Source organism: Plodia interpunctella, chromosome 27, assembly GCF_027563975.2.
Source record: "Plodia interpunctella isolate USDA-ARS_2022_Savannah chromosome 27, ilPloInte3.2, whole genome shotgun sequence".
Classification (NCBI taxonomy): domain Eukaryota; kingdom Metazoa; phylum Arthropoda; class Insecta; order Lepidoptera; family Pyralidae; genus Plodia; species Plodia interpunctella.
The window spans coordinates 2,387,157-2,408,634 of record NC_071320.1 but is presented as its reverse complement, the minus strand read 5'-3'; the positions used below and the strand labels follow the sequence as shown (position 1 = coordinate 2,408,634).

Here is a 21,478-nt window from a genome sequence, read left to right as displayed (position 1 = left end):
ATATAATACATTTTAAAACATAATTTATTTAACAAAAACATGTGTTACAAGACTGATATGTTTGCATGTCCAACACCAATACAATCTGAACGTCTGTAATATTTGATGGTGAAATAAACGTACTGTTATATTAGTAACTGAAGTAGACTGATTGTGTCAATATTTTAAGTTTATATAAAACTATAGTAAATCGCGGGCCCAGTCAGCCGCAAACCTCCCTTAAGTTCGGTTAAAATACCGTGTGTGTAATGATTAAAGTATTTTCTTTTAAGCAGTAATTTTGTGTTCTTTTTTTTAAAAGGACCCACGCAATGCCTTCCTAACAGTACATACCGATAGCACAGACTAGTAGCTGCGTCAACACCTGGACCAGCTCCTCTTCAGCGTCGGGACAGCAGTCCGGCAACAACGCTAGCTGCAGCGTATTCAACGTGGGGATAGACTCCACATCTGAAGGAGATATATATCATACTGTATTAGACTGTGAACTTCGTATGTGAGGAAAAATCCGTTTCCCGTGGGAATTTCAGGACATCCCTTCTTAAGCACTTAGAAGGGATGTCCTGAAATTCCCACGGAAAACGGAACCCCTACACTGTCCTAGGAACCTACACACCAAATTTCAGCTTTTTACGCCCAGTAGTTTCGGCTGTGCGTTGTCTGTCAGTCAGTTTCTCAGTAACGCAAGAGTTTTATATATATAGATGTATTGGAAAGTGACAGAAACATTAATATGGCAGACCGCGAGCTTTTGAGCTGGGAGAGAAGACCATTATGGACCATAATGCGGCCCACCAGATGGGAAGTGGTTACCGCAGCCTGTGGACGCAGCAACGCCAGGGGTGTCACACGCGCGTTGCCGGCCCTGAATTAATTAGCACGTTCAAAAATATCCATGAGTCCATGGAAGTATCTTTTAAAGCACGCTGTGTGCGACACTTTAGGCATCAGTTTGTCTATTTCATTTGTTTGGAAGATTAGCGGCTAAATAGATAACGTAGCACAAAATAGAAACTAAAAGCAATTTATAAATATTCACTTGTAGAAATTATTTAAATAGTAATAGAACAGACATATTAACTAAATGTACCCATTTAAAATTCTTATTTTATTTTGATTTAAATTTAATTTGATAGATATTGTATAATTTGTGACGCTGTTGGGATGGTGGTGATTTTAACTGAATTTTCAACATAATTATTAATGTTAGACTTAATTCCTCCCATACATTAAGTAGACAATACAAATAAAGAAAAACTAAAGAGTTATAGTACCCATAAACAAGTTGATAAAAGCTGAGATAAGGATTAATGTCTTGGATTTTTTGTCTGATTAATGTCTTGAGTAAGAGATTGTTGTCTTTAAATTTGCTAATTTTAGACCAAAAATATCCACGTTTATTTCACGCGAAAGCTTATATCACATGAGGATGTGACGATACTCCGTCGGTAGCGAAAGTGCCATAATGCCATTCTTGAGGTCTGCTGAAAGAGAGAAAAACTCACCGAAGCCGAGGCTCTGGTTGAAGCTGTGTATGAACTCGAACACTTGCAGTATGTCTGCCATGGCCTGCCCCGGCAGCTTCAGTCCCGGAATCCTGTCCAGGGGCGGCAGTGGCTTTTGATCGCATAGCGAGGAGTCTTCTTGGGGCCGTCTGAAAGACAATATAATAGTTCTATTCACTTCTCACGCTCGTAAAGTCTGACATTTTTATTGGATAAACCATGAAGTAATTCTTCTTTCTTCAAGAGCCTAGTAGGATTCTTAACCTATGTCAGTGAGTGTGTATAGAGGTGGTGGTGTAATGGTTAAGATGCCCGCCTGTGGATCGAAAGGTCTCAGGTTTGTATCCTACTCATGCCAAATGAGTTTGTATACCAATTTGACTCATATATAGTAGTTTTCATAGACCTGCTTCCGGTGAAGAAAAACATCGTGAGGAAACCTGCACACTGGTGGACAGTTTAGTTCACTAGCATGTATGCGACTACCTGCCGCTAGATGGCGGTAAATAAAGCCATGTCAGATGCCTTTAGGAAATTATTTTTTGATTTTACAAAATAAATTTCCAAAAATGTAATAATCGTCGAGACACTTAAAAATAATTTCACTAATTTAAATCCGGTCGAGTAGTGAGGAGATTGACATGTAGTCAAACTGAATTACCTGAGTTCAGCCAACAGTTCCATCTCTTTCCGTCTCTGCTGCAATTTCTTCTCCTTCGCAAGCAATCTGTCTAGAAGGTTCTGATGTTTTCTTCTCTCCCTTTCTTCCCAGCGTCGGCGGGAGTCCAATTGTCTAATGAACGTTGTGTGCTGTCTTCTTCTTTCGCGTTCCTGAACCATTATTTCGTTATAAATGTTTATTACAATTACCTACATAGTACAAAACAAAGTCGCTTCCCGCTGTCTATCTGTCTATTCCTATGTATGCTTAGATTTTTAAAATTACCCAATTTTTTTTTTATATAGATAGTGTAATTACTGAGGAAGGATTAGGTGTACAATTTATTATGGTTTTACCCAAACAAAGCCGAAACGGGCCACTAGTAGTAAATAAGAACTATTTTTGTACTTGAAACTTAGGGCAATATCTGCATTAAGCCATGCAGCGGGTTCTATCTGTCTCAATCACAATTCTTATGTGTGAAAGAAATAGATGTCCCGCGCCGCGACGGATTCGTTGCATCTTTTTTACACTTAAGATTTGTGAGTGAGACGGGCACAATCTATCTCGTATTGTAAATAATTCTGTTGTTTAACCTCACAAAATGCTCATGTATTCAAAATTCAAGAAAAAGTTTTATGTTAGGTAAGTTTAATTAATTTGTTCTTTATTTATATATATTTTAACTAGTTTATTTTGATCAAACCTCAAATACTAAAACGCAAATACAAAAAAAGGCTAGTAATAACTGATTTGTTTATGGCTCTCTATTATTAAGGAAGTTTAAGATCAAAATGAGAAATAGTAAGCAAACAGTAATAACAAGAAATCGAAGAAGAATCGAGCTTAAAGAACCCACTCCAATATAATTATTTCAAAACCAAAACAAACAATCAGCGAAAATAATATATGCAGTGTTAAATATGAAAAGCATGCAAATTTGAATTATAATTCCATTAGGAGGGGCAATCTATTTTTGTCCAATTTGTAAAATTCCCTCATCCTAAGTCAAAGACAGATAAAACTATAGACACCGATATGGTGCAACAAAAAACGACAAGATAAAACCGGGCACATGATGAGAGACCAAAATATATTAGCGCTGTCCCGTTTCTTCTCGTCTATATCTTAACGCGTTTGCGTTTGTTTGCTTCTTGTATGAACGAGACGAAAGATATGACGATGTCTATAGTATTCTCTGTCTACATCCCAAGTTATTCCAAAACCGAATGGTTGTTTTAACTAAGTTACCTACCTCAGTAATATACTTTTGCTGTGGTCCCCACGCATCAATCGGTTGGAAAAAAAAAGAAAAATACATAATACAATCACACGCCATACACAAAATAAAACATACAATTTAGTTAATAACAAGTGTAAATATTCCAATCAATGAAGATTTTTTGGATACATCACCACATTTGCGCTGGAAGTACGACCGGACCGGTATATACAACTGTCAGATGGAACACGCCATTTGAATTTGAAATCTGACAAATGGTTGACCAATAGCAACATAGCGTTTGATCTGATGTCGTGGCATAGACATCTGTTGTGGCGGGTTATCAAAAAAAGCTTCATTACATTTAGGGCCTATTTGACCACTTTCTGATAAGATACCATATTGTGATCTAACAAACTAACCTGCTAGATAAATCTGCCTGATATTTTATTGCCCAGTTAGCCCTATCCAACACTTGTGAAACACAATTTTTAACGTTAAATATTCGATACATACATTCGATTACATATAGGCTCTCAGATACTTTATCAGAAAGCGGTGAAACAGACCCAAAAGATTTCATATACACACATACAAAACCCACATACAAAATGTTAGGTACAACCCACACGTATAGCTATAATATATAATGTAACATACCTGTTCTTTGAGCAGCATTGCCTGTTGCCTTTTAATTTCTCTTTCCTGTAACAATATTACTCAGTTACGAACCCGAATGTTAACTATTTCGCTCACTAGTTACGTCACTAAAGCGGATATGAAGTTAGCATGACAGTAAATGCATGAAGCCATAGGTATGAGTGGAGCAAGTATTCGCAAGAATGTTTGATCCAAACTATTGCTATCCCTTTCATCGGTAGCCCTACCACTTCCTCTTGCGTACTAAAAGATACATCTACTCATACGGTGAATATAAGTTATACCTATCTAAGTATACTATTATTACAAAGAGGAGAGCGTTTGTTAGTTTGTATATTTGAGGCGGGTAATCTCCGAAACTAACGAACCTATTTCAAAAATTATTTCACCATTAGAAAGGTGCATTATCCATGATTGCTATAGGCATATTTTATCTCAAAATTTCCACGGGAGCGAAGCCCCGGGCAAAATCTAGTATATATTATATACTTCGCAATGATGAAAACAATATGTGTACCATGCCTATATTGTCCACTAAAAGAGTCTAGCCGGTATGATAAAGGCAATAAAGAAAAGTCTAGTCGAAGATAAGTTGGGAGTAACAAATATAGACCTAGGTTTAGGCGAAATGATGAAGATTAAACCTAGATCTACCCGAGCATAAACAGGCGTAGCAAATGAGAGACCGGCTGCACCTAGGTATAACCGGCTAAACCTAGGTGAAGCCGCACTTCGGGGCTTCTCCGTAATTAAATAAATATATTAGGACAAATCACACAGATTGAGTTAGCCCCAAAGTAAATTCGAGACTTGTGTTATGGGATACTAACTCAACGATACTATATCTTATAACAAATACATACATAGATAAACATTCAAGACTCGGGCCAATTAGAAAAAGATCATTTTCCATCATGACCCGACCGGGGATCCAACTCGGGACCTCTCGGTTCAGAGGCAAGCACTTTGTCACTGCGCCACCGAGGTCGTCAGTCCGTAACATATATAAAATAATAATAACTACTTTATGTTCTGATTCGCTAATGCTGGCCATAGACAAGCGAAGCACAAACCTGCTGTCTTTTCGCCTGGTCCTCTATCTTCTGCTTCTCCACCTCCTCTTGTTTTCTCCTCTTAGCCTTCACAACAACATCGAAAGCGGTACAGCAAATTATAATTAAACAGCGACATGGAACAAAAATAATAGAGCGTAAGATTTTTATCTTTATGCTATTTTTTTTGTAACAAATTAAAAAATAACGCATAAATTAACATTTTAATTTAATAGATAACAAATTCTTAATCGAACTTCTTTGTTCATAAAATCATGTTGAAAACGATAAAAAAATGGATTTAATATTTTTGAGCCATTTAGTAGATCATTGAAGAGGAAAAAATATCAATAGAAATATACTAAAAATGAATTTCAAGATTTCAGTAAGGCACGGAAAAAATTATAAAGCAAATAAAAATAACTAAATAAAATGTTAACAATATGGCGCTTTAAGAAAGCTTCTACGACTATTATAATAATGATTTTAAAATATAAAAATACATAGAATTAGGAAATACTTATAATAAAATTATAAGCGTAAAGTGTGATGCGTGCAATATAATTAATAATAAAAAATAAACAAGTTAGTATCAACTTATGGTATAGCTATGCTATATTTATAAATTGTCTATGCAAATTTTACATTAACCCCCTCACTTAATATTAAAATATTTTTTGTTCATAAATTCAAAGCCTCAGAATATCTTAATGGCCAGTAATTTCTAGATTTAACGACTAATCTAGCGAGTGTCTTCAAAGCACAAGTGCGTAAAATGCAATTATATATTTAACTATTCCATTTTTTATTATAATTGCATAATTATAGACCGATTTCGAAACTGCGTGAAAATGAGTGAGCAGTAAGCGAATCTTGCAACCCCTAAAATCCATAGTGCACACCACAGACAATATTAGTCAGCCATAGACAAGAGTTAGTGTTACCCGAAAGTTAGTATAATCTTATAACAGTTCTCACCGAACCATCCTTCACGAAGGGATGGACCGAAATAGATAGCGCTCCGTCTTTTCCGACATTAAAAGTTCCTTTCATCTTTTTAGCTATGATATCAGTTAGTATATTATCATCGTCTTCGCTTAAGTCTATGACGTCTTTCAAAACAGATTTATTATTTTCTTTCGGCATTAAACTCAAATTTTGCGACATAAATTCGTTTTTCGCGTCCAGATATTTCTGCTCCAAAGATTTCGGGTCCTCGTGCTTTCTCTCTTTGGACCAATCACAGCCGTTTATAAACTCGCTGATCCTCGAGTAAGATTCAATCAATTTCTCGAGATTATTCTCTTTGTCGGGTTTAGTTTTCTTTTCGTTTTTCAATAGAGAGAAATCGAAATATTTGTCTTTATTTTTCGGCAAATCAAATGAGGCTTTTTCGGCGAAATCTTTCATTTTGTCTAACGCGTTATATTCGTCTTTAAACTGTTCATAATTGACAGCTTTTATGGGCGAGTTTTGCGTGTCCTTCACACTGCTAACTGGTATCAAAGACAGACTTATAGGCGGCATGATACGTTCTTTACTGGTTTTGGTCGGGCCCATCACTAGATCCGGTACTTTCCACTCATTTCCAGTTTTCACCGGTTCGATAGTCAGCTGGGATCTACTCCTGTTGATGTGCTGTTAAAAACACTTTTAATTCGGTTTTTGTTCGGGTTTTATTATCAATTGGATTTGTGACAACATTGTCAACGGTCGTGTTAGAAACGTTCCCCAAAACATAATAAATATATAGATATATAGACACACTAAACTACAAACTATAAGCTTCTACGGTGAAAAGCGAAAAGGGACCTTATTTCGCAAGCCGTACGGTTCTTTTTGCTTTTGAAGGAGTCTACATATAATTTATGTGAGCACAATGTTGCCAACCTTCAAATTGATAATAAAATAATATAAAACAAACACAAGCACATGATTTAAACACAACATAGATATAAAGGTAAAATGAGTTATAGCCCCTACACGACAAAAAATATAAAGAAACATTATTGATTTCTATGGAAAAATAAGGAAGAAAGATGAATATAATTTATTTTCTACATGAATACATACATTTATATCATAAATAGGGAAAATAGCGATTTGATACGATAAAAAATTAAGGTTATCAACAAATAATGAGATAATGAAATCATGACCCACATAGACATATTTAAGCTGAATACAGACTATTTGCAATATAATTAGAAATACAAAAACAACATTCTGAAAAACCGTTTATATTTTACCGTACTCAGAGAAAACTATAGACGGCATACCCTTTCGTTTCAATCAAGCAAGAAAAAGAAAAGCATATTGCAAATACAAGAGAAGAAACGGGACAGAGCGCTAATATATTTAATCTCTGTGTTCGGTTTTGAAATTTATTTCATGATGCTCTGTAGGGGACAGGCTGGGAAGTTCTATGAAAATGTTCTGTCACATTCGGCTACGTTAGCTTGTTGTCTTTCTCATTTTGTAGTGCAAAAGAACTGTCAAATGTCACAAATGACGTTTCTACTTGGCAAGTGACAAGTGAAAACATTGAAATAGTGCATTCGATCTGTCAACTCAGTGCTGACATCTGTTGAGAATCGACACAAATTTATTGCAAAGTTTGTGAAAAATATAGGCAAAATAAAGGGGCTACAACTACACTCCCATACATGTAATGAGGGTAGAATCAAAGTATATGTACCTCTAATAGCTGCGCGCTTCTTGCTTCCTTCTCACGCTTGACCAATTCCGCTTTTTCTGTCCTTTCGAGCTCTCTGACTAGACGGGCCTGTGATAAAAAATTGATTGATATAAAAAAATATTTCATAGCATAAAGATTTATTTATTTTCTAACATAAGGTATACTTAGTGTTTATATGTATACTAATTAACCTGTAGTTAATGTGACACATAAACACCAGTTAACAACGAGCACATTTGTCAGCAATACATTTCGCTGCCGTAGAAAATAGACGTACAGTCTGTCAATAATGAGTAGAAAACGTATTTTCAATTAACACATTCCAACACTTCATATAATACTTCTGACCAACAGGAGACATCGCCATTTCTTTACTTCGGGGCCGTTTTAATAATCACGCATAATTTTGCATAATTTTTTAACATTATTATTTTTTATCGCGTGATTTCATACTACACTCCCCTTTCCCCCTGACGTAATTTCTTGATTTTCGCTGACCCTTTCGAACCCCCCTAATGGACGACCAATTTGACGACAGACTATAACTGTCGATTCAGTAAACACAGCAGCAGCTGGGGGCCCTCAAGAGAGAGATATATAATGTGTGTGAGAGTGAGAGAGAGTATGACCTGGTCCCTGGAGCGCTGCGAGTGGTCCCTGCGCAGGTCGCGCGCGGCCTGCTGGCGGCGCGCGAGCTCGATGCGGCGGTCCACGGGCGGCGGCGTCGGCCGCGACCCGCCCAGCGCCGCCAGCGCGCGGGCCTCTTCCAGTCTGACATACATTACACATTCTGTTTAGGATTACCTCCGACATAGCCGAAACTCAATTAATCTCCCCATTAATATAAACATTTTCCCCAGAGAAACCGTGCCTGAGAAATCGGTGGTTTCCGAGATAATGAGGTTCGAAGTTGAATTGAAAAAATTATTTTTTTTTTGCAGATTTGTATAATTTATCATATGACCGTCATTTCATCCAAAGAAACCTCATTACAATTTTGAAGAATTTCCTATCAAAACTAACGCTAAAGGTTAAAACATACAATGAACAGTGCCCATCGCATCGCCCCAAAGCGCTTTCACTACAGCGATAAACGCACACAAACTCAGCCGAATCGCTCCCGAGCGGTCATTGACCGCACCCCTAGACCACATAAGGAACCTACATGCTAAATTTTAAGTTTCTAGACCCAGCGGTTGGGGCTGTGCATTGTTATGTCAGTCAATCAATTCAATGTCTTCTTTTATATATAAATATAGATTACCTCTTAGTGATCTCAGCCTCGTTGAACAAAGTAGGCTCTGTCAGCTCCGCACCGTTGGCCGGCTGTATGTACTCTCCCAGCACGGTTCGCGAGTTGAAGTTGAAATTGTCTGCCGTTAATGGAGGACACGGGTTCGCTTCCAGATACTGCGGAATTCAACAATAAGTGCTGTGAAGATTGATTCCATGTTAGGACTCTAAAGAAAAAAACTGAGTGTATACATATTGCAGCCGTATAGCATTCTAGAAGGATGTTGAATTAAAATACTACTCAACTAGCTGCGCCTCGGGGCTTCGCTCCCGTGGGAATTCTGGGATAAAAAGTACTCTGTGTGTTATTCCAGGTTATATTCAACCCGTATACCAAATTTCATAACAATCCGACCAGTAGATTTTGCGTGAACGAGTAACAAACATACATTCTCACAAAATTTCGCATTTATAATATTCATTATCATCATATCGAGTCGCCGTTCAAGTCGCCTAAAGGTATCTGACTTGACTTTTACGACTACTTACCGCCATCTAGTGGCAGGTAATCGTATACACACTAGTAACTAAACTGTCCACCAGTGTGCAGGTTTCCTCACGAAGTTTTCCTTCACCGGAAGCAGGTGGTGGTCTACGAAAACTACTATATATGATCAGATTGGTGTACAAACTCATGTGACACGAATAGGATACGAACCTGAGACCTTTCGATCCACAGGCGGGACGTCTTTACCATTACACCACCACCGCTTCTATAATATTAGTAGGACTATAATCATAATTACCGCGACAACTTCTTGCATATTCTTGAGATTGGGCGACGATTGTTCGGGAGGCGTGTACGTGACGTCACCGCGAATGCTGCAGTTCCTGGACAGACCCTTTATGACGGTCACCCGTTTCCAACCTGTAATTATAATAATATTGCAATAACAAACCTCCACTCTGGCTATTATGACAATGAATTACTTGATCAAAAATTTAATGTATTTCGCAGAGACCGCATGACTTCTTGCATATCAAGAAAGTTGATTAGGGTGGGGGGGGGGGGGTCGGGGGTGTTGTTGGCAAAACGGGATTTTGATGTGTTATAAGTTTGACCGCTAAGTGTGTCTGCCTGTCTGTCTGTCTGTATACGTTGCAACGTAGCTCATAACGGGCAAACCGATTTGGATGCAGTTTTTTTTTTTATTTGACAGCTAATTTTGCGGTGCTTCTTAGATACGTTTGATAAAAATCGGTTCAGCCGTTCAAAAGTTGTAGCGAAATGATTGTCATTTCGCTATAACTTAATAAAAACAGGTTTTTTTTAATTTGTCTAACGAATAAACTTGTATACTATATACTATATATATATATATATATATATATATATATATATATATATATATATATATATATATATATATATATCATCGTGAGTAGATTAAATGTTGAATGTATAACCTCTGGCGAGCGGCAGCCTCAGCTGAGAATCGTTGGAGCGCCGAGGCTCGCTGCCGGTGTCGGAGTCCGAGGGACTGTCAGACGGACATTCAGAGTCTGTACTCGCAGATTCACCCAGTAACGCCTTCAATTTTTCCTGTAAATAAAACATATATTTATTTTTCATGCCATGAAACCGGTGGTGGTACAGTGGTTAAGACGCCTGGCTTGCCATACCAAGTTCGAATCCTACTCGTGTATACCGATCTGTATTATTTATTATCCTTTTTCATACGACATTCGTGTGGAAACCTGCACACTGGTAAGCTTTTTAGTTTACTAGTGCATATACGAATACTAGCCACTAGGCGGGCAGCGAATAATGGTAAGTCATGTCAGATGCCTTTAGGTGACTTGAATAAAATCTGACATCAGACACGATTTACCATGCCAGCTGATCACGGAGTTTAACAAATTGTTAAATAAATATGCTCACCAGGTCGCATTCCCCCAGCAGCTGCTGCGCGAGCGCAGGGCGGAGGCCCAGGGCTCTGCTCTGGGCCAGCAGCGAGGCGACGGTGTTCTTCTTAGGCTTGCTGACCCCCCGACCCAGATTCCGTGGCCGCCCTTCACGATTCGGCCACGCTGCAACCGCTAGGGACATTACAACTTGCTTCTAGTAAAACAGATGTCCGACTGCTTATAGAACTACTTAATTGGCACTTGCATAAAGTTCAATGATAGCTTTAAAGTAAATAATATGTAATTAATCTTTTACATTTAAACAAATGAATATAAACAAATATATAAGAGTATTTAAGTTGATAAATCAATATTAACAAATAGATTAGTTATATATTTGAAACTCTTAGTTTACAGGAAGTTAAAACAAGATAGTGCATGACGTAACGTCATAGTAATAACAATAAACAAAGTTGTAAAATCCCAGCTCAGACCATGGATTTAGTAAGTACTTCGTAGCCTACTAATTCTGTGGCTCAGACATATATTTATTTTATCTATGGCTCAGACTCTCAGACCATAGATTAGAAAACATTACATTGAAAATTAAAAATCCCGAAGTACTTACTAAATCCATGCATTAAAATACTCTCTCTATGGTTTAGGTTGCTCTATTGACTATAACCTAGATGCGCGCGCAGGATATTGTATAACGACATAGTCACGTGACGTAGTATTTTTTGCGCGAAATTCGCTCGAAGTGTCCCATAGATTTTATAAGTTGTAAGATACCACCTGTTGTATAGGGTGTAACAAAATAGGTGTACAAAATACCTATTTTGTAAAACCCTATACAAAATGTTAAAACAATTCTTACATTCACTGTCCTCGCTGCCGCTAGACTTCGGTCGTGGGGAGTCGGCCACTTGAGTGTTTAATTCGGGCGCCACGCGGCGAGGCTTCGCGCCGGGCTTGCGACGAGCTGAGGAAGAAACATTGTTGATTCATACTGTACAGTTTGTGTAGTTGGGGTTAACACACAAGCATATCATTTGAATAATCTTGGCTCTTATAAGATCTGACCACATTTTAAAGTCTTCGATAGTTCGAATCCTACTCGTGCCACATGAGTTTGTATACCAATCTGACTCATGTATGTACTTGCTTTTTCTTCCCAGTGAAGGAAAAACTTCGTAAGGAACCGTGCTTGTTGTTTACTTGCCCCATTTGTTGATTACTAACTTTTGTGTGAAATGGAGAAGGCAATGGCAAACCACTCCATTAATAATGCCAAGAAAGTTGTTCCGTGTGTTTCATTCCATGTAATGACTACGACCCTCAGTCAGAGGAAAACGACTATGAAGATGAAAATACTCACATATCCTATCGTTATTGGACGCACTGAGCGAACTGCTCAATGATGAGAGGCGGGAGAGGGCATCGGAGGCTTGCGAACTCACTGCAAACATACATATGATGGGTCAATTGAAGCGGTAGATAGTCGTAAGTCATGTCAGATGGCTTTAGGCGATTTGCATAAAATCTGACACCAGCACACTCGTAAGGAAAAATGTAAGGAAGGAATCGAAGCGGTGGTGATCAAGGCTAATGTAGATTATAATATAATTGTTTTGAATCAATATTTTGAAATCTTTTAGGTCAGTTTCACCGCTTGCTGATAAAGTATCAGATAGCCTAAATATAATATATATAGCATTCAAAATTATATTTCACTAGTTCGATTGGGATATCTGGCCAATCACATCAGGCAGAATTATCTAGAAGTTAGTTTATGTGTCAGATTAGAGTATAGTATCATCACAGATAACATGTTTGCGCTTGTATCCCATGGGGAAAATATATAAATAATTAGGGACAAATCACACAGATTGAGTTAGCCCCAAAGTAAGTTCGAGACATGGGTTATGGGATATTAACTCAACGATATATATTCTGTAAAATATACATATATAGATAAAAAGCTAGGGTCTAGCCCAGGCCAATTTCAAAATGATATTCCATCTTGATCTAACCGGAGATTGAACCCGGGACCTCCATTGTAGCAGTCCGGCATGATGACCATTAGATAAATTGTGTTAATAAATTAAATAAATCATCATCAATAACAGCCATTTAAATGTCCCCACTGGTGGGGCACAGGCAATAAATTTATAAATAACCTGGCGTGGGTTTGAGTGAGAGATTGAGTGGGGCATCTTCGTCCTGACCACTTTTTGAGCCGAGGTCCAATGGGGCGTCTTCTGAACTCGAGTTCGCTTTCGTACTCAGGTTTAGGCCGCCATCTGAAAGCAACAGTAGAATGTCAATAAAACAAATATTATTAATTGTGTTGCGGCCTATTACTGGCAACACCGGTACCGGATGGAGCTATGGACGGCCTTTGTTTTGAAGGTATTTTATTTTTCAGAATCCAAAATAGTTTTATCAATGAAATCGATGCCTTGGGTTGAACTTTTTCTATTGCATCTTTTTGTGAATACATAGAATGCTTTGTTGAGCGGTACATTCGTCTGCGGGAGTATAGTTACCTGTGGCGGAGGCCGAGCCAGCCAGCTGTCGTTCCAGTGCGGCCAGACTGACTCCACTTTGACTAGCGATTGTTTGCAATAACTCGCGGGATATGCCTGGAAAATAATAACTTGTTACCAATAAATGATCACAGTATAATAATAGTACATTGTATATCGAGAAATAAAAGTGAAGATTCTAACAAGGGTTAAGGCCTGAAAGATTAGTCGAGGGCGGCGAACACACGAGTTGTAAATCGTACTTTTTTTCGAGTGATACATAATGCTTTATACACAGAAGAGAAAAAACAATGATAGGGGAATGGGATTGTTTTTTTTTTCATTACCTGCATAGTCCGTGAGGTTAGGAGAGGCAGAGTGTAGAGAGTGACCTCTGTCGCGAGAGGGCAGTCGGATCACCTCAACTGAGGAGCGCGACGGCTCCTCCTGGGGACCAAACATTTATTATCAATCATCAATAATCATAAGACAGACAGACAACGTACAGCCGAAACTACTGGGCGTAGCAAGCTGAAATTTAGTGTATAGGTGTGTAGGGGAGCACCAAGAAGGGATTTCCTGAAATTCCCACGGGAAACGGATTGTTACTCATACGAAGTTGTGGGCAAAAGCTAGTTGTATATAAAACAAGGAATTAAACACATGCAATTTTACTACGAAAAGAGTGTAAACGATGTCTAAAGCCAACTTACAAAGAAGCGAAAAGTATCTAAAAATTATCCTTTCATTTTTAGATATTTTTCGCTTTAAATAGAAGCTTTTATCTATATAAATTAATGTAGTTTTTAGAGGTGTCAATATCTTTTCATTCTACATGGATAATGTATTTAACAAGTGTTAAATATATTTGTAGTAAAATGGAGAAGTTTTAAGGAAATTAAAAATACGTTAAAGTCATAGATAAAACAATTGATTGTCTACAAATAAAAAAAATATATAAGTAACTTAATTTTTTGGATATTTTTAGTATCAAATAAACACTTTTATCTATCTAAAGTAATGACATATTTTATATAATTAGCGAGTGTTTAATCTATCGTAGTAAGACGGATATATCCTAGGAGTGATAGATATGTTAAAAACATAGGCAATATCAAAAATGAATCAGTGATTATATAAGAATGTACTTACTAATCTTAGTAAGGAGGCACTATTGTACGCCACGTGTGCGATTACTGATAGCAACAATAGCACCTCAAGGAGGGTTGACGATAATTACGCAGCAGGTTGTAAAAATCACAACCAAATCATAAAACATATGAAAATTTATTGTCAAGCTGACCACGGGATCCGCAGCGTCACAGCCACTAATAAAACATATAAGACTCACCACTTTCTGCCGTTTACTGGGGAGCGCAGCATCAGTGGGGTGGACAGACACGTGCGGTGGATCCAACGATATGGTCTTCTTGCGACCGCGGTTCGTTGTGCCCGGCGGAGCCTGAAACATAACGTCAATATAATTGTCTATTTAATTGGGTAAAAATAATACTTAAATATATATAATTATGCATCGCGAAAGTTTAAAAGTATTTAATACATAAAGGTATTTAAATAACTAAACACAGTTATTAAATGTCACTTTGATTGATCAGTTTTTTTTTAATTAAAGTATATAAAGATTTAGACTACAAAAGTCGTGACGTCACAATACATTACTGCTATACAAGCTCTATTTTTTATATTTTTTTTTCTTAACATTTAAAAAATAATCTGATATTCTACAGTATTTACTAATATAGTTTTCGTATTTTTTAAATATAAACAATTTACCTTAGGCCCCGCCAGGGACGATGTGTACTTGATGATCTCAGTGTCCGGCGGTAACCGCACACCGCCTAATACCGAAGCTGGGTCACTGGGGGCAAAATAAAACTGTTAAAGCTATTTTAACCTGCGCAGAAAAACGTAAAGTACCCTATGTTGTCTAAACGTGTAGGCTTAAGTCGACTATTTAATATAAAAATTTACGTGAAAAAGTGCAATGTGAAGGTCTAATTTCCGAATGACGTCAAAATGACTGGTGCAACTGACCCCAAAACTAGAGTATAGCAAGCCGATTGAAATAAAATAGGCGTTTAGAAAATATCGAACCGAAGTGAAATGCAGCGAAACAATCACATTGCGGTTTGATTGTCGTTGCGTCACAATGGCGCGCAGTGATTGGTTACCTGTGTCTCACTGCGAATCGACTCGATGGTGAAACGTAAATAGCAAATTAGCACACAGGAAACCCACGGAAAGATTCCGTGCCCCGTCCCGCACTGTATGTCACAACCAGTTACATATACAGATGGACGTCCCACCATGTCTCTGACTTTAATATTATTGAATCATCTATGTTCTAACTCAAAAAAGTTGATTACACCAGTCAACTTTGACGTTACTTACTATGTTGTATAGTACTTTATCCTGGGCATTTTATCTGAACGTAAAATGGCGTACTTTACTTTTCGTCTGCGCAAGTGAAAGTTAACGTCAATTTATCTGGTGCAACGCATCCTAAGTTAAATATAACTTACCCTCCTTCCAAAGCAGCACTGACAAAAGATACGAATATTAATAAGAAAAATATTTTCACGCATCTAGTTTCGTAATAAAAATTTGGATTTAGACCTATCCATATAGTGTTATAGATTGTTAGGTTCCTTCTAAAAAATATGGAGGTGGCGACCTCCCAAAAACCACCATAATAGAAAAAAGATTAGAATTTTTGTTTCTAACAAACAAACTCAAAAAGTACTGGATAAATTTTGATAAAATTTGACACAGAGAGAGATTAGACCTCCAAGAGTAACATAGTCTTTTATATAGAAAAAAGCTGCTAGTAATACATAAAAGATTGAAATACCTGAGAATAGTGTGTGGGAGCCCTGTGAGGGAGTCAATGCCAGAGTGCCGGTCCTTCTCAGAGCCTGGCATTCCGAACGGGTAGAGGGGAGACATGTTCTAAAAGAAAGAGAATGAGAAGATAATTAAAATCATAATGTAAAGAAAACATCATGAGGAAACCTGTCAGACAGATGTCTGTCTGCATATACCGCTTTCACGGCTAAACCGCTGGACCGATTTTTATGAAATATCGTATGCACGTAGTTGAAGAAGCCCGTTCAAACATAGCCTAATTTGTTTTTTAAAAATCAACCACAAATGACTAGAATGGGGGGTGAAAGTTTGTACGAAAATCGTGTCAACCTTAGCGTGAATTCACGCGGGTGAAGGTGCGGGCGAAAGTTAGTTATTTACCTTCCCCTTGGCAGCCGCCACGGCCGCGTGGTAGGCGCCGTGCGCGGCCGCCTGCGCCAGCATGAGGTCGCCGCGCAGCAGCGCCAGCTCCCGCTCTTTGCTTTTGCTGGCCCCGCCGCTGCCCGTCGACGACGACGACGACTTCCCTGCGAATGGAAACGGCAAGGTGTTTCTCAGAGCGTCATTTAGGCTATCTGATACTTTATCAGCAAGCAGTGGAACAGCTCATAAACACGTAATAACATAAACATGTATCGCGTAGTAAAATAGACAAATTGATTTGTATAACCATTATAATAACCGAATTTTCAAAAAAGGTGTAGCGTTTAAATTTAATTTGCTTAATGTAATAAAAAGATTTTAGATAATTCGTTTGCTTTTAAAATCTTGAATTGTTATTATGATACACATACATAGTTCTCATGATGTGGAGACCCAAACAATGCACATTATCTTTGAGTTGAACCCTGAAATATCCCCAATACTCACTATTTTGTGAAGGTATGGGCTGTGGTTTGTGTTTCTGGTGCGGGGCTGATACGAGGCTGTTGAGCGAGGCCAGGCTGGACAGCGACTGCGAGTGCATACTCGACGGGGATGACGTCTTCGGGAACCCGTATGACGACCCTGTGCGAAAGGATAGACAATTAGTTAAAGGGAAGAGAAGAAAAGAGTAGACGATTCACACACGGCGCTAAACCGTGTTTGAATCACCTTAGAATATACAATATAACAATAGACGAAATATAGACTTTTTAGAAGTTATGCGCTCGATTAAACCCGTATGACATAGTAAAATAGGTCTGGAAAAAAAAAGTCGGTTTTAAGTCGGTTAAAAATATGATCGTGTACTTTTGGTACATTTCACAAACATACATAGATACTAATAATAATTTCATGTAATTTTGACAGCTCGAATTTTCGTTATAGTGACACAGTGGAGGCGTGCTAGGCCCATAACCCAGAGGGCCGGGGATCAAGAATACATTTACACATACACACATAATGTCATATAGATACGTGCCCCACTCACTCATATTCTGCGCTGAACTTGTCGAAGGGCTCTTGTCCTTCGTGGAAGTACTGGAACTGGTGCTACTCCGGCCAGACGACCTGAAAACAGAGCATCACTTTAATATCAATACACATACATACACGCCTGCTTACCTAGGGGTAGGCAGAGACTAGGAATTTTCACTTGCCACAGTCCTGACAAATCGCATACATTTCATACATTATATCTTACACTATCATTACAGATACTCCCAGTGCAATAGTTAAGATCTAAAATTACACATGGTTTCTACCATAACACAATATATACAATATAGCTCTTGTGAACTCTTGTCAAAGGACAACCAAATAAATCGATTTGTATTGCAACTTCATTTAGAACCCTCAGCGCTCTAGTCAGAGGTGCATGTTTGAGCATATTCGTTCGCCATTTATTAGATAATAATGAAGCATCAAGCTAATCACCTTTCATTTCTACTAGGCTGTTTCCCAGGTTTAGGCGGCTGTTTCAGCGCCCCAGCTGATAAGGCCGACAGCGCGGAGTAGGGGTCACCCATCGGAGGGAAGTTGAGGCCGGACGCCTGCAGCCGCGCCAGGTAGTCCTGCGCGGCCAGGTGGGACGCCATGGACCACCATGCTGCACCTAGTTATTAATGGAAATTAATGAGTGTTTATCCAACTAACTTACTAACTACTTCATTGTTAACTTTAATTGTTAAGCGATTTATGTAACGGTTTTACCCAAATAAATAAAATAAAAGTAGCAAGTACATTTAGTACTTTTTATAACGTACTCTATATGTTTGTAATAACTTTATTCCACGAAAATAAGTACATTAATAAAAATTAAGTTTCTTGTGTACATGAATTGATAAATAAATAAATACTCCTAGTAAGTACTCTCCAAGAGGTTTTGGAAACTAAATTAAGTGTTGACTTTCTGCAGTAAGGATTTTGTGCTCTTAGAACTAGTACTCATTTTAAATTGAGGAAGTCTCATCCATGCTTGGTCTCGGTTTCATTCATCATTTCAGCGTCTTTATGCCCACTGGTAAGCATAGGCCTCACTTCGCTTACGCCAACGCAACGACGGTTTCATTACACAAGTTTTTATTGATCTGGCCTGAGGCATGATAAACCCCACAGTATATAAAAGGCCGATGATTATGATAACATTTTTATATATGTATTGCGCCTGTCCATTTTGGCCACCGGCTGTAGCGACTTAGAAATACTGTATGGTGGTGGCGCTGGTGACCCGAGAGCGCCCTCTTAGGCTCGTCACGTTTAGCATCAAGATCTTTTCTTCGTTTATTATCACTACTTGGATCACAATCATAACCTGTTATATGATATACTTTTTTACTATAAATGTACATTATGTACTTTGATATATTATTTAAAGAAAAAAGTAAGAAACAATAATAATAGTAAGCCCTTCTGGCATGATAGGGACCAACACTATTCAAATGAGTTTCTTTCGGAATTTCTTCTCAGCAGTGGTCTTTCCGAAATGCCAGTAGTTTGTAGCTTGTGAGAAATTACTATTTAATATAAAAAATGACGTAAGAATGTGCATGTGAAGGTCTAATTTCTGAATAAATGATTTGAATTTTGAATAACGTCTTTCAAATCTTGATAACACAACTCTAAGAGTAACCAAAAGTACTTACTGGCAGCAGGGTGAAGCCCAAGAGACGCCGCCTGGTTGGCGGCGACGCCGAGCGTGGTTGGCGGAGGGTAGCGCCCCCCGAAGCCGAACAGCGCCGCTTGAGCCTGGGCTTGGGCCTGCGCCTGCGCAGCCGCGCCACCCCCAGCCGTGCCATCCCGACCCCAATATGCTGGAAAGTGACAAAAAATATCTTTACATATTTATAATAATACTGAAAAGAATAATAATTATGGGGGGTTTTATGGGACTAGCCGAAACAATTTTTTTTTCAATTTCCATCTGTCTGTATGTTTCGTCGCGCATCACGCAAAAACTACTAGATGGAATCGAATATACTGTATGACTGGTTTCATCGTGATACATTGCTTAGAACCCGAGATATCGTCATTTTATTAGTTATGAGCGGACGCACGAAACAAACGCGGGCGAAGCCGTGGGCAAAAGCATATACAATAATTGTAATATTTTCCTCACTTAATGGAAGGAGTTAATATGTACCTATGTACTGTGGCGATGTCAAATATGTGGGAAAAAGGTCGAGACGAAGGAGAACCATGTTTTTGAACTTTTTTGGCAAGCGCTATAATCACATTTTCAGCAATTTCTTCATATTATGCTACAATAGAGAAAGTATTTTATTCGAAAGTATTATAGTTTTAAATTATACAATGTAATAGTCATCTAACTAACTACAACGATAATGGCGGCCGCTGTTTTTAACCCCCCGACGCACAAAGAGGGGTGTTATAAAGACCGCTGTGTGTCTGTCTGTGTACGTGTCACCGTAGCTCATCAATGGATGTACCGATTTGGATGCGGTTTTTTTTATTTGATAGATAATTTTAAGGCGGTGGTTCTTAGATATGTTCAAAAGTAGCGAAATGAATATTGAAAGTTGAGGGATTTTTAATTTGTCTAACAAATAAACTTGTCGGTTCTCAATAGCTATAGAGATGTTTCATAATATAACGCAACTTTTACTGTAAATTGAACGATAAAAAAAAGATTGAGCCATCCCATGGAAAACCTAGAGATTTAACTTTATATCTTCATTCTATAATATATATTTTTTAAGAATTATTTTTTTTCCAATTGTTCGATTAACCGCCGATATTAATTCCAGCCAGCTACAGAACAGTAATACAGAGAACAAAAAGGAACGTAAAATTGGAAGGAGCGCTCGTCAACATCCGTCTAATTAAATTCCAGACATGTGATGTGAATCATACTCGTAAATCTTATTTGAGCTGGACTGCTGGGTACCTTCACACACGTACATAATACTTATATAGGTACATACATCACCCCGAACTTGGCAGATTCGGTATACATTGCTGGTTTTTCATTGCGGTAATTAAAAGTTCTCATATAAACTATGGAATGTCCATGCATTCGCGTCGGCATCTGCGTTCGGCGATAATATGGAGAATAAATGACATCCACCACAACAATACCATTACAGTTTCTTTTATGCCACAAGTACATAAATATGTTCTTTATATAATGCAATTTTTTTCTTAAAATTCCTTAATGTATATTGTAGCATAATTTGTAAGATATTTTTTAGTTATCGCCAATAAATAAAAGAATCCAATGTAAATGTGATGAAGGCGCTAGTTTGCGGCTAGGTAAGTAGTACGCTGTGGTAGTACGTCTGTCTGTTAAGAAAAATAACACGGATTTTTAACGAAGTCCCTAAATTTTTTTTCCATTGCAATACCAAACAGAATGGTCAAGATTGGATGATATATACCCAGCATTCCTAGCCAAGAGCACACAGCGCCCTAATTTACTTTCTTCGCTTTCTTGACAGACTGAGAATCTTACAGATAGATGTTAGGTTGGTACACGGTATATAAAAATAGTACTTAAATTAATCAGCATTGGTTGTGCTGATTACGTATAGGTTTAACTAGGTATGAAGGTGCCTACATATTGCACCAATCGCAGGCCAGAATTTACGTGACATTTTTGTCATCCGCAACTGACTGAACATGCGACATTAAATTAGACATTGTTATGCGTCAGATTGTACAGTGAACAGCACAACAACCTATC

The 21,478-nt window shown here is 38.0% G+C and overlaps 1 protein-coding gene across 15 annotated transcripts in view; it reads right to left on the bottom strand.

Moving 5' to 3' along the window:
• The window catches only part of tou (toutatis), a 76,512-nt gene that overhangs the window by 22,505 nt on the left and 32,529 nt on the right, over window positions 1–21,478 (bottom strand). For 3 of the 15 annotated variants that reach the window (XM_053765173.2, XM_053765169.2, XM_053765168.2), the window contains 27 exons: window positions 19,422–19,589; window positions 18,214–18,391; window positions 17,759–17,847; window positions 17,224–17,361; window positions 16,735–16,880; window positions 16,340–16,437; window positions 16,011–16,028; window positions 15,262–15,346; window positions 14,819–14,929; window positions 13,815–13,914; window positions 13,489–13,584; window positions 13,120–13,242; window positions 12,318–12,398; window positions 11,817–11,921; window positions 10,974–11,131; window positions 10,499–10,634; window positions 9,838–9,959; window positions 9,063–9,208; window positions 8,428–8,569; window positions 7,799–7,885; window positions 6,079–6,738; window positions 5,122–5,187; window positions 4,050–4,093; window positions 3,422–3,461; window positions 2,167–2,336; window positions 1,506–1,654; window positions 334–450 (listed from right to left, as the gene is read on the bottom strand). In XM_053765173.2, coding sequence (XP_053621148.1) covers window positions 334–450; window positions 1,506–1,654; window positions 2,167–2,336; window positions 3,422–3,461; window positions 4,050–4,093; window positions 5,122–5,187; window positions 6,079–6,738; window positions 7,799–7,885; window positions 8,428–8,569; window positions 9,063–9,208; window positions 9,838–9,959; window positions 10,499–10,634; window positions 10,974–11,131; window positions 11,817–11,921; window positions 12,318–12,398; window positions 13,120–13,242; window positions 13,489–13,584; window positions 13,815–13,914; window positions 14,819–14,929; window positions 15,262–15,346; window positions 16,011–16,028; window positions 16,340–16,437; window positions 16,735–16,880; window positions 17,224–17,361; window positions 17,759–17,847; window positions 18,214–18,391; window positions 19,422–19,589 — 3,573 coding nt within the window. Of the gene's footprint in view, window positions 1–333; window positions 451–1,505; window positions 1,655–2,166; window positions 2,337–3,421; window positions 3,462–4,048; window positions 4,094–5,121; window positions 5,188–6,078; window positions 6,739–7,798; window positions 7,886–8,427; window positions 8,570–9,062; window positions 9,209–9,837; window positions 9,960–10,498; window positions 10,635–10,973; window positions 11,132–11,816; window positions 11,922–12,317; window positions 12,399–13,119; window positions 13,243–13,488; window positions 13,585–13,814; window positions 13,915–14,818; window positions 14,930–15,261; window positions 15,347–16,010; window positions 16,029–16,339; window positions 16,438–16,734; window positions 16,881–17,223; window positions 17,362–17,758; window positions 17,848–18,213; window positions 18,392–19,421; window positions 19,590–21,478 lie in introns of all 15 variants that reach the window. The other 12 variants (XM_053765172.2, XM_053765175.2, XM_053765170.2 and 9 more) reach the window with 12 other exon arrangements.